Genomic DNA, 23,144 nt, shown 5'->3' on the forward strand with positions numbered 1-23,144 from the left:
AATTCGATAAGAAACATTGAAAAATATTAATATCTATATATTATAAATATGAGCAGCAAAAGTATTCAAATACGTTAAATTCGTTATTAGAACGTTTTCAATTTATAAAATAAAACGGGCTTTCGCAAACTCCATGTAATAATAATAAACACGTAGTAAACACGGGATTGCGAAAAGAACTATATTGTACCTGATGCACACTTAAATACAGTTTATTTACTTAAAAATTTCTAATAAATACAAAATCACAAATGAACACTTAGTCTTTGTCATAATTCAATACCAATAGATTTAGAGTAGAGATCCACTTAATCGGTCATAATTGGGTGATAATTAACCGTTATTTCATTGTTACACTTGCAGTCTACGTTACGTGTAGTTGTAAATATATTATTAATCGTAATAACATGGTCGGTTGTGTTTTACAATTACATATGGATATAAAGAGAAGCCTTGTGTGTCAACTAGTCAAAATGTCGTATAGCTGCCGTACAAATGTTTTATTTTTATTCGTCTCTTAGCTTTCTTTTAGCCTTGTTCGCTAAATAGTTTGGAAGCTCCAATGAATGGTAAGAATTGCTGGGTGGCAATTACTTAGAGTAATAAATTATTTATCAGTGTAAATGGACAAACAATCAGGAAACACTAATATATGAGTTCACCAATTATGTTAATTGTTATGTATAAACATACGAGATTGTGTGATATTGATATTACTAGGCAGGCGTCGCGTATCTCATAGATACATTTCAAAGCGCATGGACCGTTTCATGGCACGAATTCACCTAGCAGCCATTGCTACTGGGGTTGCCTTTTGGCAATGGGCGCACCAAGTATAACTTCTCACCCTGCTTGTTAGTATAAATAGGCGCTCGTTGATAATGGTCTACCAACTGGTCTAACGTATGGAATTTTCTTTGACCGATGCAGTATAGCGCTCCTTCCACGTGTACCCTAAAGTGTTTGTTACGTCCTGGAGCTTTTAAAGATACTGAATAATCTCCAACCTAAAAGTTACAATATTTTTAATTCAATTAAAACTGAAATACTTCGCCACTTTGGTATACAATAAGTCCTCGAGTTATGCGGTTCTACTCCTTCTGTCCCCAAAAGATAAACAATTTTTGATCCGTTATTTGTTTAATAAAAATTACAATCTATATTGTGTAACCGTATTATGTATGGACTGATAACAACTTATCTGAATAACAGTTTAATCGTATAAACATTGCGAGAAATTGGTACACGGTTTCGGTTCCTCGTCTATTATTCAAATAAAATTTTATCCTTATACATATTCTATGCATATAGTATGCATTTACGTATTGAACAAAGTTTTCGTTTTATAAAGAAGTATCTATTTAACCAAATGTATTAGATGCTGTAGCTGGCCCTTGTAAGCCTTGCGACTATCAATTTTTGTAAGCAAGATCAAGTTCATACTTTCCACGTTTCTTTTTTGGGCAAATATCATATCTTTCTTTATTATTAGAACGAATTAACCGCCTAAGCGAAAGACTTATCGTATTTCAAAAGTTTTTAAGCGAGCTATTTTACGAGACGTGTAACATTTTCATTTATACGTACATTTGTTTCGCTATCTCTGATTAAAAAGTCGCCGTCATGACCATGTTGATTTAGCAATGTGTCGCATTGCGAGCGTGAAATACTACCATAATACCAAGGTTTCCCAACAAGATGTGGTCTATCGCCAGGGTCTGGCCTTCTCTCGAGGGAGTCTCCTGTACTAATCTCACTACTCGTCATTCCTCGCTCACGATATGGTTGTGTCAAATACTCGCTGAGTTCCTGGAGATAGTTACGTGGCACGAGACCAATTTGTCCTTGGCTATTCCTTGCTTTATACCATTCAGGATCGGCTGGTGGACGATCAAGGATTTCTAAACGATCACCCTTCTCGAAGGACAGCTCTTGGTCATTGTTAGAAGAAAATGAATAAAGGGCCACGACAATGTCAAGAACATTCTCTGCCATTGCGTATGTGTGAAGAGTATCGTCCGCATCACCCTCTTCTTGCGTGTAATTTGACGGAAACCAGCCAGCTTGAGTGCCGCTTTGACCTCTCCACCAGCCATCGTTACTCTTTTCTAATATTAGGATTCTAGTGCCTTTGACGAGTGACAGTTCATCTGCCTGTTGTGCTTGGTAATTATATTTGACAACTGCCGTGCCTATCGCTTCGCTAGGATCAGCAGGTAGACGCCTAGCCATGATAGGAGATTCCACGGCTCTAGAAGGTGAATTACTAGATGGTAGAGTCTTTGAACCAGAGCCCTTTTTGACTTTTTTCTTGATACTATCAAAAAGGGATGGCTTTTCTTTCTTGACATAATTACTTGGTACATAGCCAGCTTGCCCTCTTGCGCTTTGTACCCTCCACCAATGTTTGGAGTCATCAAGGAGCAAGTAACGTTCGTTTTTACGTAGGTCTAACTCCTGAGCACCCTGTGCTCCGTAATCATACTTGGCGACAACATAACATACGTCGTCTTGACTTGTCTTGCCTGAAAATTATTATAATTACATTTCTTCAGAGTACTGTGGTACTCTAGACACTAGTTAGTTAAACAACAATCTGATACTTTTCTAGGATAGAAATTTTAACGAATATTATTAATAATCATTCTAGCGTTCAGATAACAATAAGAAACACTTGAATCCATATAATAGGGAAATAATAAGATTGGAATCTGAAAGTTGTTTATATTTACTATTTAAGCATACAATGGAAATAAAACTAATACCATATAACACATATACAAATGAAAGCCTGTTTAAAACTATATATGCAACTAAAGAGGAAAGAGATAATTCCAACAAAATTTCAGAAAATTCTAAATACAGTATAATACAAAATCTGCTGTATCGTGTAACTGTAGCACTATGATATATATATAAATGGCATGAAGCTATTGTGCTCGTTGATAAGTTGTAGTCTATTGTTTGTATTCTGTAAGTACAGGCAAGAGATGATAGTTATCTTGGAGAATATCAGAATATTACTGTGTATAATGAAATAATCCGCAATCTAGTTAGCATTTAAAAAATGAATAAACATTAGTATTAAGTATTATTATGAAGGATATATTTCAGTAATATCAATACATGAAATTATTAATAAAGTATAAAAGTAAAAATACATTAAAGCACATAATATTTATGTTTACAATTTATTTATATTTATCTTAATAATATAACATTTAATCACATAATCTGTATTTGAGATATAGTAAATTTGTTAAATCAGTCGTTTTAAGTAGAATGTCCCACGATGAATAATACAATTGGAAAAGATGTGATTTTATGTACAAAGATGAATTAAAAATATAGAATATCTTTTTGTACAAAGAATTATGCATAAGAGGATAGCTTTGTAGAAAAAGAATTTTGCTCCAGATTTTGTATTTAAAATCGCATACCATTTAATTGTATTATCCTTGTTAAACCTGTATACATTACTTCAACTTATTCAAATCATTGTGCACAACAGTTTAATGTTGGCCATTAAACGCAATTTGTTGACTCAGGTCAAAATTAAACATCACGTAAGATACAGCATACCGTAACATATGCAGCCTAATTACTATAGTGTATTTCAAAATTCATATAAAATATATATTTGGAAGTACACTTTAAAGAATATATCACTGAACTACTCTGTTTCGAGAAAGTATACCAGAAATGGCTGTTGAAACAAATTTACATACAAAGCAAAGCATACAAGAATAAAACGTACCATGCTTCATGGCTGCCATGTGCGAAAACAGATATATACGTCTGAGTGTGGCGTGAGTAGCTGCTACTCACGCACTACTTGCATAAATCTTAAGTCTGCTTGTACTGTGTTGGCAGCGTGAGTGCAGCAGGCATTCATTCTTTAGCTTTTTTTGTTTAGTGTTGATACACCTGCTGATTTCTTTGCTCAGAGTCCATCGTTCTTGAGGGTAGGGCAAGCAAATGCATTACCAACACTTCAGGAAAAATGAAATAACAATCATTAACTCTTCACGTAATAAATACTGTAAAACTATAAACTTTTGATGTATCACAATATTAGAAACACTACATTATATCTCTACTTAATTTTAACTTTAATGTTATACTTGTTTGTATCTAAGGACGTATAGGACTCTAAAAATAGAAATAATTTATATTCATAAATTTAAATTTAGTTTCAAGCTTTGAAAATAATATATAAGCAGTTCCACATTAAAATTTGTCTTATCAAGCAAGTTATCTGTACCATACAGACTCCTATATACCCTTAATATATATAAGTTCTATCAGTGACTATGAAATCAAAATTTCTAATTTATTTATTCTTTTAAACAATATAATAAACATTGATTCGCTAGTACTAACTATTCACTGTACTTTTATTAAAGTAACTAAGATACCTAATTCAACTTTCTTTTATATATTTTGCTATAAACTAAGTTGTAAGTCATAAATTTTATCGAGAGTATAAAGCACATCTGTGCATTATTTGAAATCTTTGTATCGCATAATCATTTCTGGAATCTTAATTAGAAAACATTGAAAGGATTTAATGATACAAACTAAGTCAATATATATGCATGAAATTATTAAAAATGATTGGTTAATAAAATATTAAAATATATTTGATCAAAAATAAGATATTGGTAGGTCTATTAATACAGTATTATCCAGAAATGATGTTAAACTTTGAGAAACTGACTGACAGTAAAACCTAAACCAAATGAAACTGGTGTGGATGACATTAAATGTAAAAATCTGTTGAAAACTAAAACTTCTAAACAAAATTTGTTGCCAAGAAAGCAGAATATATGTAATATGCATACTCAAAGAAAACACACAAAATACAAAAGTATACAGACATAACTGTAAAATGTATTTCAATTAATAAAATAATGAAAAGTTAAGGAAGTTACATATACATTCTACATCGTATTAACAACAGTATTTCAGAAGTCACAAGTAATGAAATAGTTCGTGTTTCTGATGAGAAGCCTGAAATACTTTAATCTACTCCAATACATGATAACAAAAGCTATTCAGAGAATAGATAGAATACCAAAATTATAATTATTTAAGTAAAAATTAAGCAATTTGCACTATATCGTACCAACAATCGCAACGATTAAAACAATAAAAAAAAAAAAACAAACATCTATGAAACAAACAAACGCGAAATACCATTCAATAATCTACTAAATTAAGAGAAATACCTGGAAGGGCCTACATAGAGAAACAAAATAAAAATAATCTTTTATACGCATAGTATCGTCGGAACTCCAATTTGTGTACTGTGTTAAATTCGGTAAATGTCATACGACACAACCATTGAATAAAACACGCGAACATGTCGCGCAACGTGAATTATTTACAATATAAAATATACCGCGTATGGACCTATGAATCGAATGAGTATCTCTCGATTGGTTTCGATGCATTCCTCGAACGGGAATCGGTAACTTTCGAAGCACGTATATAGGGTACGTTCATTGCCTTACTGTCTACCATACTACGAAAGCAAAGTAGAAGCGTGTTGAATGCAAGGGGGCAACGACTAGCGCGAATCAATTCAGCCGCTTATCTCATTATCCGTTAACTATGATAAACTCACTGCTATTATCGTTCAAAAAAATGAAATAAACACCGACTTACCGATTTTTAAACTTGACATATTCCTGCATACAAGCTTCGAAATTTTACGTCGTTATACAGCTTGTTTTCCCCCACCCCAGGCCGCAGCCATGAACGGGAGCGACTAGAGTGTGTGTATAGGGGATTGAATCTTTATGGGGAATCGGGTCGAACGAAGGGGGAAACTGGGAATTAGGGAAAGACAGCACGAGCCGTAGAGAACTCCATCCACCGGATAGGCTTTGTCCACCGCCGCGCTGTCAATAACCACTGAACACGATTGTTCGATTTCGTCACTGTAGCCCTCGATGTTGCCGTTCGCGAAATCGAACGATGCGCGAATTAGTCCTATGTGAATGCTACCGTACTTTTTATTTTCTTGTACTTGCATTCGTTTATACGACCCCTCCCGCAAAAGGAACAGACCCACCCTTAATCCAAAGACGTCGAACGACCATGCGCGCTATTGAGATCGCCATCTCTGTTTGGACTTGTATTTAATACGACGATGACGCCATCTTGTGGTATAATGTAATATACAGGGTCTCCCAAAAATGTTGTAACACCTTGAAACGGGGGGTGGTTCGGGAAGTGATTTGAAACAACTTTTTTCTTAGCGAAAATGTTGTCCGAGGCTTCGTTAAGCAGATATTAACAAAAAACCCCGACCAATTAGAGCGCGCGTATACCGTTCGAGCGGCCATGGTAGCGTATGAGCGCGGCCGCCTATCGCGTAACCTACGCTCAACCGGTATACTCGCGCTCTGATTGGTCGAGGTTTTTTTGTTAATATCTGCTTAACGAAACCTCGGACAACATTTTCGCTAAGGAAAAAGTTGTTTGAAATCACCTCCCGAACCACCCCTTTCAAGGTGTTACAACATTTTTGGGACACCTTGTACTATCGTGTAAACGTGGCTTTAAGATCACGTTCTTTGATGGAAAGTCCTGCGCCCGCTTGCGCATGTGCGTCGAAAGAAGCTAAGGTCGCAGTGCTGTAGTTATAAGCAGGGGTAGTTCACTTGCCCCCCCGGCCATGACGATTTTTATCAAAACTTGCAGGACTTGAATTTAACAAAATAAAAATCTCGAGAATCTATGATGTTTATGTGATAATACTGTAAATCTTTTAAACTATTGGATTCCTAAACTTTTAACTTGCATTTTCGGACTTTTCAGGTCAAAAACTATAAGATTTGATAAGTTTTAACCAAAAAAAAAATGGGTCCCTGAGACAAAGTTCAGCCGTAAATAATAATAATAAAGTGCTACTGAGCGACAATGGACAAATTCGTCCATTCTTCTAATCGTTCTCACTTGTATTTTTTTTGGCGTGACCAAGAACGGGAGTTTTATCATCATACTAGATACGTTACTGACGTTAAGAATAGCCCGACGAGACATTCGAGTAGGAGCGAAATTTAAAAGTTTAACCGATACTAATTGTACAATTTCGGTTTAAATAAAGAAAATAGTAGATATACCGCGGATCTATTTTCACCTTTTACATCTATTTCATTAAACTCTTGTTTTACATTATTACAAGGCTTCTCCTCTCTCTATTTCCCCTCTTAAAGGAGAATTGATTTTTCTCAGGCTTCAAGAAGTGGTTTCTTTATCATTTTTGTTTGAAAAAAGTATGCAAGATTTTAATTTGAAATTGTACAGAATTCTACTATTATTTTAGTATGACGTAGCAATTTTGAGGGAAAAATTATCCCAAAAAGTAGTAACGTTTGGTCGAAAAATGTCTGTTGGACTAAAGCTCGAATACCTCGAGATCGCTAGACCCTGAGTACTACTACTTTTACAATAACTACTAAACGATTCCTTTATCGTTTCTCGTTCTACAAAATAAATCCCCTGTACCTCCAAATTTTTGTAAAACAAGCTTTTAATTCAAAAGTTTCGCGCGTCAATCACAGTTCAATGTTCTATGGATATTTACCCAGCTCTAAGTTCTTCAGCTATCTACTGTTATCTATGGTTATCTATAAAGTAGTTACCACCAACAATAGGCTACTGTTCGATAACATGATGTTTCTCGCGATACGATCGTGATTTTTAGTATGACAACACATAGAGAGTGTTATTCTGCGATCGTGGATCGTAATGTCCACTTCTGTAAAGTTACACGATAATTGTTGAGCGTTTTTTTTCGGAAATAAATGAATTCTGACATCTATACTTAAATGCATAAGAAATGCATAAGAATTTGTAACTGTATCAAGTACATACTCAACACCTAAGTAGGCATGTACATACATGTGAGCGCACTATATACACACATTTGCATTTTCGAGTAAATGCAAGATGACAAGTGACATATAAGCAACTGAAATCTCGTACGTTTTGCATATGTTTATTAATCTTTATACTTAATATTTCTTGATCCTACCATATGGAAGACGTTTAAATGCTTCAGGAAATGTAGCATGTATAGCGAATGCACTTTATAAAAAATAAAAAGGAAAGTACTGAACCAAGAACAAGAATCTGCTAATACTTTCTAACATTGTATAATTGTAACTTACAATTATCTTTTAACTTACCAATAATATCATGCATTTAATAAAAGAGAATTTTATGAAAGGCTCGGACTAATCATATTTAAAATTTCTGTATAACTTGGAAAAATGGACAATCTGTCTGATTCATTTAAAGGGGAGCTGGACTCCATTACATCAACAGACTCCTTGCAATTAATAACCGATGAATTTCATATCAGACATTTATCGACACCTGATGTTTCCAATATAGAATTGTCAAAACGTGTTGCACTATTGGAATTAGAAAATGAACGGCTCAGGGTTGATCTGGAAAATTTACGTATTGAACTTAATGCCAGAATTGCAGCAAATGAGGGCCTGAAAGGAAAAATTACAGACTTGTATGTAGAAATGCAGTTGGTGATTCAGGAAAAACATAAATTACAAAATACTCTGGCAGATTCAAATAATCGTTTGGAAGCAGCACAGGCATCTGCGAAATGGTATCAATCTCAAGTGCATGGCTTGCAAGCAAACAAGAAAACTTTACAAATAGAGATAGATACTTATCAAGGAATACTGCAGCAAAGGCAACAAACTATAGTAAATATAAGTGCTAAGTACAAACAATTAAACATGGATTACAATGATCTTCTTCAAAAGCATCAAAAGGAGAAGCACGATTTGGAGTATGAATTACAAAATTTGAGGACACAGAAACAATCAAACAGTATTACAGAAACGCTGGATAACGTTTCATCCTTTAGTCCTCCAGATATGTCGACAAAGCTAGAGTTAACAGAGGATGAACTGCGAGATACAAAGGCGGAGCTAAAAACATTAGAAAAGCGTTTTTTAGGTAATGAAGTTTCTAAAATGTTGATGGAAAACACTTTGACTAAGCAAAACACTTTGATTACAACTATGAAAGAAAGTATGCAGAAATGTGAAAGCGAGAAAAATCAAACTGCTGACGTGCTACGCAAGACGCAACTCGAAATGCAAAAGTTGAAATCTGAAAATGAAACATTGCAGACTACTCTGCTTTCTTCCAAACAGGAACAAAGCCAGATAGAAGATGCGATTTTCCAGTTACGACTGCAATTAACAAAGATGATTGCACAGTATAAGCTTCTGAAATCAAAGAATATAGAGGCAGAAGAAAAACTAAATTCTATGCAAGATGTGATAAATGAAAATAAACGTTTAAAAACATTATCTTACGAAGCTAACAGCGCGCTGATCAAGAGACTTAGGCAAGAAAAACGTAGAGTTAAAAGTTTAGAGAACAAGTTGTGTGGCATACAAGCGAAAGGATATTTAAATGACATGGTAAGAAGGGATAATTTACTTTGTTCAAATCTAAATACACTACAGGTATAATAAATAATTATTGTATCATTTTTTTTTCCAGAAAAACAAGACAGATGTTTCCTTGCACGAGTGTCTAAAGCAAGTTCTTATAAGAAACAAAGTAATTATCATAATTACATATACATATATGTTACTGTTGTTAAACATTAAGACATACTAAAAGGTTTCTTTTTTATAGGATTTAAAAGATCAATTGAAGGCACTAACAAAAACTTCGGACGAAAGTATCGATGAAGGTTACGGTGATAGTAGTTCCGTCAGTTCTATTTCTATAGACATTCCATCACCAAGTTCCATTAATCCAATATTATTAAATACAGCTTCCAGTGTTCTATTGAGAAGTAAAGACTTTTGTAAACCGATACAAATAGAGCTCGATCATTTACAACTAAAGCTTAATGAACTAAGAGAACAATGCATTGCATAGTATTACATTCCCTTACTCAGTATTAATTATTTTTGATGGTATGTAGTATTATTTCAAATGGTATTTAACTAATGAAGTATTTGGAAATGTATAATATATGGTGAATGGATAAGACAAGTGTAAAATGTCTGTTACACTTATATTTAATATATGTAGATGTAAACTTGATTTTAAATTATTTATTAATTCAGTAATTAATAAGTGAATCATTAAAAGTTCATGAATTGTAAATATGTTGAATTATATTAAATATTATAATTGTTACAAATATAAAAATAATAAATCGAAAATATTCATACTTTGACGAATGTTTTATTAAAATTAACTGTACACTGTGAATCAATACGACACGAAAGTAATATATTTATTTATTAATCGATGCACAATAATAATATTATGTTAAAACAAATGTTCAAACAATTGCATTTTAAAACTAAACTAAGCATTCTGATGGTAAAAAATTATAAGAATTATAAAGTAATAGAATAAATATATTACAAATTATAATTAGTAACAAAAGTTTGGAGTTGAGTTAATAAATTGCTAAATTAACCTGTTTATTACATTTTACGCATACGTAATATCAAGAACACAGTAGAGGTTGTTATAAGTAACTCTATTTCGAATTACATTACAATTTTATCTATGGAAAACTTAGTTTTTACTGCTGCATTTATAAAACATTTTTGTAAAAGAATTCCTATAAGAAAGGAAAATCGATACTGTAAAATTTCTGCAGTCTTAAATATACAATGATCGTTTTGTCTTTCAACTTTTAGGATAAAAATTATTTATGTATATACATATTTATAAAATTAGTACAGTAAAAAACTGAATTATAGTTTTCCGTTTCAAAGTATCACAGACGAATATGATGTAAAATAAGAAAGAAACAATAAAGTTACCCTCTTTTGATAGGTATATTCAGTTAAATAAAAGATCCTTGGAAAAAATTAAAATTAAAATGGATATAATGAAAATAATAAAACTTTCTTTTTAAGGTGCCTTTAAAAATAATATACGTGACCTTCGAACTGTTGTATAACATGTATAAGGAATGGAGATAGATTCTGTGTTTCTATTTCTAAAAGGCCCACCATGTATACATACATTGAAGAAAAAAAAAATTTAGCAAAGAAAAATATTTCAATAAAAATGAATAATTTTACTTTAATGTATACAAAAAATAAATAAATATGCAATGAATATTTACATCACAGTACTATAATTATAAATTTAATAATAATATTTCTCACATCAATAAATTTTATTAGGATAGTCCTATGTTTCATTAGAAGCTGTAAATAAATTGCACGAATTAACGAAATCCTGTATTTTCGAAATAAAGGTATTTAATATTAATATATACTGTCAAATGAAACAGAATCCTTAACTTAAAAACTACTATTTGCAAAATATACGTAAAATCACATAGTCGTTAACTATTTCATTTCTTCTTCGTTTAAAATAGTAGAGAGTCATTAGCCTATTAACTTAAACGACTTTGCAAACATTGAAACTTTTCTATGTGTTGTAAAAGTGCTTGCTATTTTAGTTATTTTTTTTAGATTACAACAGTCTTAATAATATCTAAATTATAACATAATACAGTTGCTTTTATAAGAAATAAATAAAACCAATGATTTCATTTATTCATACTGGAATGATTAATTTTCGTTACTTTTTAATTTTGGTCTTATTATATTTTTGTATCCTTCCAGAAGTAACACAATTGTAAAAATGTTTTTTTTTTTTTAAATTAATAGTACCCTTGTTTTCATACAATAAAGAAATATTTACAATAAATTTCGTTCTCGACCAAATATGCCAATACAAAAACGAAGAAAAAACATTTTTCGAGAAGTAGTGGTTGATTCATGCATTAAACCAAAATTCCCAACTCTTGAAAGGTATATTTCGTATGTTAAACTTGAGATATAATAGCATTACATATTTTTTTTCTAAAGATTTACATTGCCTGCGAATGTACGCGTTAAATTTTCGTTCCTTTTAAAAGGGTTAAGTTATTATCTGTTTAAACACTGATCCATGTCTGCTCTGTTATATGTCACGACCTATAATATTATTGGTATACGTGATAACGCGAAGATGAGTATTATAAATCGAGAAGCGCACTCAAATATGATTGTAAAAACTACATAATAAAAATGATACGTATTATTTTTTTGTATGCTCCTACATTATTACATTCTAAACCACTGGTATAAAATAGTTTTAGTGTAACATTTGATTGCGTATTTCCTTCTCTTTTCTTTTTGTTTATAATTCGCTATAGTAGTTATAGCTCTGTATACACACCTATATAAAAAAAAAGAAACCAATGAACTTTGTACGATTGCGATCGTTTAAAAAGAGCACCATGGCTTCAGTCTACACAGATAGACCTCGGAAGTTTCAACACGCCTCGTACATCGTTACAACGGGAATGTTGCCGAACGACAATACCTATAACTTTATCACGTGAAAGTGATTCGAAATTGAACAGTTATTATATAATACATTAATAATTATACTACTCATGTTAATCATATTGTGTACACTTAGCGAAATTATAGACCAGACAGTAAACAGTTTATCTCGAACCCATTGTCATCTGGGAGTAGATTCCGTTTGTCTAACTTTGTCAAGTTGGCGACGGTAATGAGCTCGTCCACGACCTCTATTTCGATGTCCGTGATTATTATGCCCATGATAATTATTATGTAATTGACGCGATTGATAATGAGAATGATTTTGCGTTTGGTGCGAGGGCTGCTTTGTCTGCGGCAATTGCTAAAGAAAACACTTTGTTATTGAAATATATTTTATAAAAATATATTAAACGTATTCCTCGATGAAACCGATCATGTATATTAGGAAACTTCGAAGTTCAAGGATTTATTCTCAGGGATATTAAATGTATAAGATTTCTCGTAATGTTATTTCACTGTTGCAATACTATTATCATAAATGTTCAAACATACCATCGAGTGAACAGGTTGCACAGTTTGATTCGAGTATGCATTCAAACTAGTCCCTGGTGGATTGAGTCCTTCTGTAGTAGCACCAGACTCATCTTCTGTTCTTACCAGCGTTTTTACACCTTCAGCTTCTAAATCAATTATTCCACCCCTCTGTTGTTGCCTTAGAAACAATGCTGCCATTTGTTTCTGCAGTTCTTTCAATTCTGCAGTAACTGAAAAATCTGTTGCGGCTTCAACGTCGATTGGAGGTGGTGCAGTCCATAGATTATCGACGTCACAATTGATCGATTCTCGACATACGGGACATATGGCCTGAAAAATCCATTAATGCTGTGCAACTTGAACAATTATACTAAATGTTGAAAGTAGTATAATTATACCTGGAACTTATTAGTAGAATCTTGTTGCCACTGTGGCAGTTTTTCTTGTTCTTCTCTATAATATCGTTCCGTAGCTGCAACGTGTGCTGCCAAACAGTGCGAATGAAAATAATGGTAGCATTCCGTTTTTGTGAATTCATCCCCTTCTCGAAAACCATAGAGACATATGGCACACTGATCCGTAGGAAGATTGCTCCTTGTAAGATGTTCCCTTATTAACTATCACAAAAATGGTATACATGTGGTATAACATTCTATACAAAATATTTGTTGCTATGTCTATGATGATATATATTTAACATACCTCAATGAGTTCAAACATGACTGGTTGCCCTATAAAATCTTTACACTTTGCTTCTGCATCCGATTGCATCAGCCTCACTGTTTCTTCGTCCAATCCTCTGGGATTTCTAAGATTAATAGTAGGTGATGTGTCAGGATATCCCGTGGGTAATTGAACAATTAGTGTTACACAAACATATTGCGATTGAGAGTCTTCACCAGTCGAAGGAAATAACACTGTTTCAATACATTCTGGCTCACCTCTGAAAGAATATTCATTTTTATCATATATCCATAAAGGAAACCTACATATAATTATATATGGACAACAGATTTTTTTTACCAAATTAATGTTTTGCATTATCAAAGTAAATTAAAAGTAAAAAGCATGTAATTTTGGGTGTGGCATAATGTTTTTAATTGTACATCATAATGGTACTCTGTATCATTGTATGCACAACTATGAAAACATTGTTAAAGGTACGCAAGACATTTGTTATAGCATAACAATGATATGCAAACTAATTTGTTTTCTTTCTATATTTTGTATATAAGTACACCTTTGATTTCAACAAGTATTTAGTATAACTCTGATATATTTCCAAAATGGGTTCTGTAAAAATGTTTTACACTTGATATTTATTTAACTGACAAATATAGTCGAGGAAACAAGCTACTCTTGGTATCGAATAAACTAAAAATCTGTACAAACTTTTAACAAGACTTCTGAGAATATAAAACGTTCGAATAACAATTAAATTGGTTCTCTGATAAGGTTACAAATACTACATTTACTATGAAATATACTTGCCTGTCATTTTCTTTGATATTCAACTCGTCGTCGAGTAGAATCGCCCGTAAAGCTTCAATTTCGTCAGTTACTCTGTGAAAAATCCTCGTAAATATTTAGACAATTCTATGGCCACGAGAAACGTTAACAGTAGAAGCTTGCAGAAAATTACCTTTCGTCTATTATCGTATCTGACATTGTTTCACGAGTAATTGCAGTGAGATGTTTCCCCCGAAAAAATCACTTTGAATTTGACAGCAGAGTTTTTCAGTCTTCGACGATTACGAGATTCTCGATAAGCGTCAATGTGCGTCAATATTGAAAGCCTTCTGCTACTATTACTGTTACCAACAGGATCGCTTTGAAATTATTAGTAACATGTCATTGTTACTGTCACGGCTGTCACCAAAGCAAAATTTCACTAAACAGACTTTTATTTTTGTCCGCTTCTCTATCGTTAGAAAATTATTTTTATCCGTAACTTGTCGCTAATTTTTCTCAAAATAAATACTTTACACATATTGCCTTTACACGATGTATATATATATATATATGAATATCTGAGAATTTAAAAAATATGTAGTAATTTTCATCGAGTTTTTATATTTTACATATTGGTTTTAATTCTGCATCGTTAATTCTCACATACTAAACATTTTAATTAACATTCTTTGAAATAGAATGTGTCTTGAAATCAACAACGTTGAAAACATTAAAAATACATTCTTGTACATTCCCTTTGAGTTGTTTTATTAAATATATGCACGATTAAAATGAAAAAAGTTATTAAACAATGAAAATTCAATGGACAATATAAGCTACGATTAATTAATTGAACAAATAAAACGAAATATTGAAAAACAACAAAAAACATATATGTGTGTACATATACAAGGTGTCCCAAAAATGTTGTAACACCTTGAAAGGGGTGGTTCGGGAGGTGATTTGAAACAACTTTTTCCTTAGCAAAAATGTTGTCCGAGGCTTCGTTGAGGAGGTATTAACGGAAAACACTGACCAATCAGAGCGCGAGTATGCCAATGGAGCCCCCGCTGATTGGTCAGTGTTTTCCGTTAATATCTCCTCAACGAAGCCTCGGATAACATTTTCGCTAAGGAAAAAGTTGTTTCAAATCACCTCTCGAACCACCCCTTTCAAGGTGTTATAACATTTTTGGGACACTCTATATACGATTGTTAGATAAAAAATAGTATTAATCAGAAATATCGTAATAAAGAGTATTTATAGTAAAATATGGGCATTTCTTGAATATTATTTAAACAATTAATTGTTTTAACTGTATACAATTGTTGTGCGCTCTCTCTATATATGTATAGAATCGATATGGTTGGACGTATCGATTTTTGTATCTTGCATGTTCACTTTTGTTGTCATGCACATAACCTATTAATGTTTTAAAAAGATAGCAAAGGTGTTATAATATTTACTATATAAATTAATATGCCTGAGAATAAAGAAACAGACGAAGAAAAGCCAATTGTTGCGAAGAGTGCAATCGATTTGCAGCGATTGAAACTTCAAAAGTTGATGAAAAATCCTGTAAGTCTGACAAGTTAAAAAAAGAGAGCTTTATTATCATATTTTATTCTATATTCGAATCAGTATTTAATAAACTTATGCAATTATTTTCTCTTCTCCTATAAATTTACTTTTATAAGAAAACAATATCAAATTTGGTTATAGGAGAAACCTGTTGTATTGCCAGAACGACCTAAAACTAAGAATACACCAACAGTACCAGAGTTTGTTCGGAATGTTATGGGAAGTAGTGCAGGTGCAGGTAGCGGAGAATTTCATGTGTATAGACACTTACGACGTAAAGAATATGCGCGACAAAAATTTATTCAGGAAATAGGTCGTAAGGTAAATTAAACACAATATACATTTTTTTATACAAGGAGCTCAACATTTTAATATAAGTTAATGTAATTTTCATTCAACGATATGTTTATTAGGAACTTTTGGATGCTGAGTATCACAAGAAACTGGAAGAGAATAAAAAGATTGCAGATGAAATAACAGCAAAAAAGAGAGCTAAGAGACTAAAGAAGAAGCAAAAGTGGAAGCAAAAGAAACGAATTAAAGTGGCAAATGTAGACCAACATAAGAAAAATGAGAACAGTGATTCGGAACAGAGTTCCAGTGAACAGGAGACAGATGAAAAAAATGATAATGAAGACGAAAGCGTCACTACTAATGAAACTAAAGATAATGAAGTTGAAAATAATGAAACAGTACAAACATCAGCATTAAGTACGAATAAAAGTATAGATGAGAAGAGCATGAATCAAAGTCATGAATTACAGTTGCAAGACGATTGTAATATCAAAAACGACGACTCTGAAATTGTTAATAATAGTGAAGTGTCCAACAATGAAAATGACAGATAAAATTTTATTGTATATATATGTAAAAGTCGAGACAGCCAAGGTAGTGAAAAGAAAAATGTAAATCTAATAAAATTATTCTATTTTATACAACTTGAGTGGTTGTTAAATGTATGATTCAGACATCGACATTCATGTTACCGAAAAATTTATATAATTTGTATATAATAGTAAGTGATTTCACATGTTTCGTATTTTACATTCACATTAATGTATAGCTCATTTTATACCCTTTAATAATTCTATGTATCATAATATTGGAGTAGCGACATCCAGACTATCGTATCGCGTAGTTCGTTCAAAAATGCTTGCCAAAGTTTGAGCAATCTTTCGTTCTTGCAATAAAGGAGCATTCTTCACATATTTTTGCAACTGTGATTTAGCTTTTATTAAATCCCCAATTTTTTCGGGCACGATAGTTTCCTAAAATAGAAACATATTAAATAAAAGCTAGGTTTCCTGTATTTTTGGAATACCTAATAATAATGATACACTAAATCATTGTACCTGGAACTGTTTCATGTAATTAGAAATATCATCTACATGATCGCCGATCTCTATCCAAAGATTTTGTAAATCTGATACCTCGGTGCAAGCAGCTAGATGACTAAGTGTAAGGCACAGCTGTAAAAATCGTAATAATATTTAATGTCTGCAATCATAATTACGTGATGATGACGATATGTATGCTACTGATTTCACTTACTTGCTGAACAAGAGCGTCGCGATGGGGATACTCGATGTAGCTTGGCACGTGCTGAGAATTTTCAAATGCTAAAATAATGCTCTTCCATAAAGTTGCAGAATATTTTCCGTAAGAATTACAAGTGTATAATGCCCATGCTGCATTAGTACGAACTTTGAAGTTCGGACTGTTGCATATTAAGTTACATAATACGGGAAATACTTGGTCCTATTAAAATAGTGAATTTATATTATATCCGATAAGAAAAAGAAACAGTAATACAAAATTTATTTCATTAATTACGTACCCGCCAAGAAGGTGGTAATATATCATCTGGATTGTTACTTAAAACCAATCCTATGGCTCGACAGGCATTCCAACGCACCTTTAATATCCAGTAACAAAAATTGTAGTATATTGTATGTGGAAGAAAAATTAATTATGTTAAAACGTTTATATTAAATAAAAATATATAAAAATGTTATACTGTAAGATAATAAGTAAGAATTAATTTTGTATAGAATTGTAAGGATGATCGAGTATGCTAAATAAATTAAATCATTTATTAAGACACGTAATAGTATTTTCACTTACTTTCATATCATTCCCTAAAATGGCACAATTTATGAGAGCCTCCAATCCTGATATCGTGTCATTTAATACATGCTTGTCAGGACATAAATGCAGAATACTTCCAAGAGCTCGAACTGCGTTACATTTCACTTTATCATTATCCTTGGATGCTTTAATGCTGACTTGATAAAGTTTCGGCAATAGAACTTCCAGAGGGAGTGGTTCTACTTCATCATTTCTGTAACGAAAATTGCATGAGTATCCTAAAAATTGTAATACATAATAATCAATACATACTTCATAAGAGATCGTAAGTTTGCTATCAAGTTGAAATATTAAAGTCAAGATATTCTTGTAACTAACTTTTCTTTGGAAAGGCAATTGCATAAATTAGCCAAAGCCCAGGCTCCTTTAATGCGAACGCCAAGATTTGTATCATCAGCAGCCAAACAAACTATATCAGCTAAATCCATTAAAAATCCAGTTTCCTCTTTCAGCGGAGGTAAAGTGACTAACATTCCTAATGCTCGTAATCCAGCAGCTCTTACAGCACTTTCTTCATCGTGTACCGCACCAAATAGCACCGTGATGATTAAAACTGTCTTTTGTCTCTAGAAATACTTACAAAATAATTAATAAAGAAGCTACAATATATATTATTCAAATTGTTATGCCAACCACTTACCGACAGTTGGGTAAGTACAATGGGACTAATGCTACCTAAACAATCGCATGCAGCTTCCCTTAATATAGTCTGTGGATGTTGAAGGAGTGATGTTATGGGTTCGAATATAATACACCAGAAAACTGAGGCATTATCATTCTCAGAGTCTACATTTACGAGGCATCCAGCCATAATTTCAAGAGTACGACAAGCGTGTAATATTACTTGCGTTTCAGAATCTTGTATGACCGATATTAAAGTTGTTGCAACTAGTTCTACATGTGAGAACACGAGACTTTGCATACTGAATGCCATTCTACCAATTAGTTTTAAGGACTGAAGACGAACAGGTGTACTCATCATCTGTGGTCAAACAATTTATAATTCAATCTTCAAAATAATATATATATTATTTTATAAATAATTTTTGAACTTTAAATATAACTGTACCTTGTTCGATATGTTCTCTAAACAAACGTGAATCAAGGAACAGATGTTTGTTTCTTTCCATAATTTATTGTTATATTCATCAATTATATTACTTTTGAAGTCTTCAACATCTACTTCTTCTTTTTCCTCTTCTGTATTGTCGCTAAGCAAAGCGTTTAAGTGTAATTGCTCTGATTCTACACTCACAGTCGACTGTTTTGCAAGTATTTCGTGTATTTCAATTGTCATTGGATCACAGGAAGCAATAGCTTCAAAAGCTGACAGCGCCGCAACTCGAACTGTTGGATCTACAAAAAATATAATAATTGTATTAATTAAATTTGTATACATTTAAAATACATGTTAATAACAGAAATACCTTTATGAAATATATATGGCCTACAGTTTCTCATTAACTTTGTAGCAAGCCCTGTTTTCAAACGTGAATACGATGTACCTTGAATTAGAGCAGCAGCACACTTTAAAGCATGTGTTAAAACTGCTACATTTTTATCGCTATTTAAAACTAAGGACAACGTGAAATGCAGTTCTTTTATCATCAAACACACTGTACCAAAGAACGTAATAAAAGATGTATGATCTGTGTCTTCTGCATGTATTAAAAAAGGCTTAGCATCTATGAGTAATTCTGTTAAAGTGCTCAGCATAGTTTGTTTCACCTTTGATACGGATTCTTTTAAAATACTTCTAGTTAATACTCTTGCATCGCTTCGCGATCCAGTGGCTACAATTTGCGGCCAGAATCCAAATATTTCACGACCTTGCGAATTTCTAACGACTGCTCGCAATAAATGTACAGCTTCCAGTCTTACTTTGGAATCCACGTAAACAGAATTATTACTTTCAGTGTCAGACGTATCAGAATCGCTAGACTGCATACCCACACCTCTACAGTCTGGTATGGTATCATTTTTTACCTCCATGGTAGACTTTTTGGCAAGTTGTTTTTTCGACTTTGCTTTATGATTCTTCAAATTTTTACATTTAGGTATAACATGAATTTGTTCTGGAAGGTTCATTGCTGCTGGACGTAGAAGCTGTGGTTTTATATACGGATATTCTTTCATACCATAAAATAAAAATACTTGCACTACTCCCAAAATTTCACCCACAGAGTCAGTGGAATGTGGTAATAACTTATTGGCCATTATAATGCGCAGGATATGTAAACAGGAACCTAAAATCTAAAAATTTAATTGAATAGATCGATGGTCTCGTACAATACATTCCACAATTATTACTTACTTTAGAGCAATACAGTTGATTATCATTTAAGTACGAAAAAGATGAAACAATTCTTAGTACAATATCTCTAATAATACATATAAATTCCTGTTTGATAGGAGTGTCATTATATTTGTTTATTAGAATGCCTTCTAAGCAGCTTACTGCATGATAATGAGTTTCAGACCATTGTGAATTAGAAGGATTTAAATATTTTTCTAGCAATCTGTTGTTTCTAAGTAGTAATTGCATATACTGTAAGAACATATTAGAAATGTAATGGATTTATAATTTTTTAAATTGTCACGATATCATTTAAATTATTATTTTAAAAGAAAGGTGATGTTTACATGATTGATGTCATCAAATTGCTCATTGACTAAAACAGTCTTCAAAGCATAAAGGATGTCATTGTGTGCAGTTAACACAGCAAATTCAAACATTTCTAAAATCCATTGTATAGAATAAACAATTGTTTCTCTCTGTAGCCTTACATTGTTTTGGATCAAACTGGCTAAAAGCTTGCAAATATTTTGAATTAAAAGTGTTTGCAAAGGCGTCGCAATTGTACATAATTGCTTAATTAATAATTGGATTTCCTAAAACATTACAATGAGATAAAGAATTTCAATGCTATATCATGTTAAATGATAATTGAAAAAATTGAAACATATTCCAAATCAACTTACAGTGTCATTTAAAACAGTGACATATCGATAATCGAGTTTATTGAGTTCGCAAAGATAAGTGTTAATCAATTTTGTATCATTACTTTTCTTTTGGGTTAATATAAATAATTTTTCTGTTATGAAATTAAAGTTGGCCGTATTATTCGGGTAATCATTATATGTCGAAGCCATTTTACCATGCCTCTTATATCTTAAATGTAATTATAAGATATTTAAAAAGAACAAATTGCACGTCAACATAGCCCATGTACAAATTTCAGTGTACAATACTGAATTGAATCAGACATGGTTGAGCAATATTTCCAAATAGGTGCAACTAAAACATTCTACGCTCACTGAGCCGATCAATGAGCGAGTTTTAGTACTAGTGGCGCCATCGGTGACAAAACGTTTAAGCTTATAGTGAAAATAGTTTCTACTGTTATTACTAGATGGCGCCCCCTGATATATTTTAAATAATTATTCTTTATTTTTCATAAATTCATAAGCAATGCGATTCCTTGATTTACGACACTACAATATATTAGTTAATATGTCAAATTTATCATTTTTATGAATAATTATTTAATGCTGCAACAATTATCAACTTTTTAGTTGGCGGCGCCATCTAGCAGCGTTGGTAGGAACTAGTTTCACTACAAACTTGGGCGTTTCGCCACCGATAGCGCCACTAAAAAAAAAATTATGTTTTGCTGCATTAAATAATTGTTCATAAAAATGATAAATTTGACGTGTTAACTAATATACTGTATTGTTATAAAGTAAAGGATCGTATTAATTAAGCCTTTATGAATAAAAATAAATAATTGATTAAAATATATTGTGGTGGCGCCATCTTACATGATTAGTGGGAACTATGTTCACTACAAACTTGGGCGTTTCGCCACCGATGGCGCCACCAAAATAAAAAAAGTTAATTATTGGTGCAATAAATAATTATTCATAAAAATGATAAATTTGACATATTAACTAATATATTGTAGTGTCGTAAAGCATAGAATCGTATTAATTATGCCCACAGAACGTTTTAGTGAGCGTTTACTCAGCGTTGACCTTTCTGGAAGCATCTAATTTTTCATGTACAATTAATATCTTTATCTCTAAATAAACATCCTCCAATTTAATCCAATTAGCAGATACCTACCTGTCGCTTCTCTATTTCTTCTCGTCCAGTTAAATGTCTAAAAAGGGTTGAGAGTTATCTTCCAGATGAAGCTAACAAAATAAATGCTGACAGTGCCTTCGTCATCAAGGCATAGTGGATAACGAATTATGATTACTTTTCAAATGTATGTTGGGGAAGCCCTAGATAACAGATAATTAAAAAATATATACAAATTGAGAATGGTCGCGTTTCGTTTAAACACATCCCACTCATCTTAAGGCCAGGTTACACCAATAAAACGTGTTTTTTTAAATGAATTTTGTTTACAGTGAAAAAAATATTTCAAAATCAAACTTTTTACAGCTGAAAGTACATATATTAAAGGTATTAAATTATTTGAAAAAAAAGTTTTTTTTCTTTTTTTTAAATGGCGACTCTGAAAATGGCTGCTCATTTCTTGGAAACGAATCATCTGAAAGCAAAAAATAAAACGGTTTCATATTCTGTATCGAATTGGCTATGCTCGGTACTACAACTAAAAATATTCATTGTTATTTAAAAAAGTTATAAACAATTAAAAGTGCAAAAACAGGGTAGAAAAATTCAAAAGTCCGCCATTTTTTTTTTTCGATGACAATGTTTCATTGTATTACCGACCATAGCCAATTCGATACAGAATATGAAACCGTTTTATTTTTTGCTTTCAGATGATTCGTTTCCAAGAAATGATGACACCCGCCAGCAAATTGGACGAGTTTGAGCAGCCATTTAAAAAAAAGAAAAAGATTTTTTTTTTTCAAATAATTTAATATATATACTTTCAGCTGTAAAAAGTTTGATTTTGAAATATTTTTGTTACCATAAACAAAATTTATTTAAAAAGACACGTTTTATTGGTGTAAAATCTGCCCTTAAAGTAGATCTCCATACACAGCAATTTATTATTTATATCACCTGTAGCATGGAATTAT

The 23,144-nt window shown here is 32.1% G+C and overlaps 5 protein-coding genes across 6 annotated transcripts; 2 read left to right on the forward strand and 3 right to left on the reverse strand.

Moving 5' to 3' along the window:
* Positions 1-196: 196 nt before the first annotated feature.
* On the reverse strand, positions 197-6,113 carry LOC128876599 (cytoplasmic protein NCK1). Of its 2 annotated transcripts, XM_054123078.1 has the most exons (4): positions 5,671-6,113; positions 3,758-3,992; positions 1,588-2,525; positions 197-1,007 (listed from the first exon to the last, which is right to left on the reverse strand). In XM_054123078.1, the coding sequence occupies exons 2-4, from the start codon at positions 3,774-3,776 to the stop codon at positions 786-788; spliced, it is 1,179 nt and encodes a 392-aa protein (XP_053979053.1). In that variant the 5' UTR covers positions 3,777-3,992; positions 5,671-6,113; the 3' UTR covers positions 197-785. The 2 variants fall into 2 exon arrangements, with proteins under 2 accessions (XP_053979053.1, XP_053979054.1); XM_054123079.1 differs by lacking the exon at positions 3,758-3,992.
* A 1,533-nt stretch (positions 6,114-7,646) lies between these two features.
* Positions 7,647-10,240, forward strand: LOC128876666 (cingulin-like protein 1). The gene is made up of 3 exons (XM_054123199.1): positions 7,647-9,470; positions 9,553-9,612; positions 9,691-10,240. Exons 1-3 carry the CDS (start codon positions 8,286-8,288, stop codon positions 9,937-9,939), a joined length of 1,494 nt encoding a protein of 497 aa, XP_053979174.1. The 5' UTR covers positions 7,647-8,285; the 3' UTR covers positions 9,940-10,240.
* Positions 10,241-10,277: 37 nt separating this feature from the next.
* Positions 10,278-14,895, reverse strand: LOC128876667 (E3 ubiquitin-protein ligase RNF25). The gene is made up of 6 exons (XM_054123200.1): positions 14,548-14,895; positions 14,397-14,468; positions 13,608-13,848; positions 13,304-13,522; positions 12,924-13,235; positions 10,278-12,732 (listed from the first exon to the last, which is right to left on the reverse strand). The coding sequence occupies exons 1-6, from the start codon at positions 14,571-14,573 to the stop codon at positions 12,550-12,552; spliced, it is 1,053 nt and encodes a 350-aa protein (XP_053979175.1). The 5' UTR covers positions 14,574-14,895; the 3' UTR covers positions 10,278-12,549.
* A 580-nt stretch (positions 14,896-15,475) lies between these two features.
* Positions 15,476-16,876, forward strand: LOC128876817 (PRKR-interacting protein 1 homolog). Its single transcript, XM_054123513.1, has 3 exons — positions 15,476-15,935; positions 16,080-16,259; positions 16,352-16,876. Exons 1-3 carry the CDS (start codon positions 15,837-15,839, stop codon positions 16,784-16,786), a joined length of 714 nt encoding a protein of 237 aa, XP_053979488.1. The 5' UTR covers positions 15,476-15,836; the 3' UTR covers positions 16,787-16,876.
* Positions 16,849-21,386, reverse strand: LOC128876816 (HEAT repeat-containing protein 6). The gene is made up of 12 exons (XM_054123512.1): positions 21,069-21,386; positions 20,730-20,978; positions 20,401-20,634; positions 19,514-20,339; positions 19,156-19,442; positions 18,727-19,068; positions 18,405-18,652; positions 18,063-18,279; positions 17,776-17,853; positions 17,490-17,696; positions 17,291-17,407; positions 16,849-17,206 (listed from the first exon to the last, which is right to left on the reverse strand). Exons 1-12 carry the CDS (start codon positions 21,237-21,239, stop codon positions 17,033-17,035), a joined length of 3,150 nt encoding a protein of 1,049 aa, XP_053979487.1. The 5' UTR covers positions 21,240-21,386; the 3' UTR covers positions 16,849-17,032.
* Positions 21,387-23,144: the final 1,758 nt, after the last annotated feature.

This window comes from Hylaeus volcanicus, chromosome 5 (assembly GCF_026283585.1).
Source record: "Hylaeus volcanicus isolate JK05 chromosome 5, UHH_iyHylVolc1.0_haploid, whole genome shotgun sequence".
In the NCBI taxonomy this organism is placed as follows: Eukaryota; Metazoa; Arthropoda; class Insecta; order Hymenoptera; family Colletidae; genus Hylaeus; species Hylaeus volcanicus.

What these genes read in the sequence shown, in the direction of transcription:
- LOC128876599 (XM_054123079.1), bottom strand. An exon ending in TCAGAGATAGCGAAACAAAT is followed by an intron (nt 1,008 to 1,587) that starts GTACGTATAAAT and finishes TGTAACTTTTAG; the next exon opens with GTTGGAGATTATTCAGTATC.
- LOC128876666 (XM_054123199.1), top strand. Translation starts at nt 8,286, where the DNA reads ATGGACAATCTGTCTGATTCATTTAAAGGGGAGCTGGACTCCATTACA. An exon ending in AAGGATATTTAAATGACATG is followed by an intron (nt 9,471 to 9,552) that starts GTAAGAAGGGAT and finishes TTTTTTTTCCAG; the next exon opens with AAAAACAAGACAGATGTTTC. An exon ending in AAGTTCTTATAAGAAACAAA is followed by an intron (nt 9,613 to 9,690) that starts GTAATTATCATA and finishes TCTTTTTTATAG; the next exon opens with GATTTAAAAGATCAATTGAA.
- LOC128876667 (XM_054123200.1), bottom strand. Translation starts at nt 14,573, where the DNA reads ATGTCAGATACGATAATAGACGAAAG. An exon ending in AATATCAAAGAAAATGACAG is followed by an intron (nt 13,849 to 14,396) that starts GCAAGTATATTT and finishes ATATTCTTTCAG; the next exon opens with AGGTGAGCCAGAATGTATTG. An exon ending in TGCAACCTGTTCACTCGATG is followed by an intron (nt 12,733 to 12,923) that starts GTATGTTTGAAC and finishes TGTTTTCTTTAG; the next exon opens with CAATTGCCGCAGACAAAGCA.
- LOC128876817 (XM_054123513.1), top strand. Translation starts at nt 15,837, where the DNA reads ATGCCTGAGAATAAAGAAACAGACGAAGAAAAGCCAATTGTTGCGAAG. An exon ending in AAAAGTTGATGAAAAATCCT is followed by an intron (nt 15,936 to 16,079) that starts GTAAGTCTGACA and finishes ATTTGGTTATAG; the next exon opens with GAGAAACCTGTTGTATTGCC. An exon ending in TTCAGGAAATAGGTCGTAAG is followed by an intron (nt 16,260 to 16,351) that starts GTAAATTAAACA and finishes TATGTTTATTAG; the next exon opens with GAACTTTTGGATGCTGAGTA.
- LOC128876816 (XM_054123512.1), bottom strand. Translation starts at nt 21,239, where the DNA reads ATGGCTTCGACATATAATGATTACCCGAATAATACGGCCAACTTTAAT. An exon ending in GCCATATATATTTCATAAAG is followed by an intron (nt 19,443 to 19,513) that starts GTATTTCTGTTA and finishes TATTTTTTGTAG; the next exon opens with ATCCAACAGTTCGAGTTGCG. An exon ending in AATTGCCTTTCCAAAGAAAA is followed by an intron (nt 18,280 to 18,404) that starts GTTAGTTACAAG and finishes TTTTCGTTACAG; the next exon opens with AAATGATGAAGTAGAACCAC.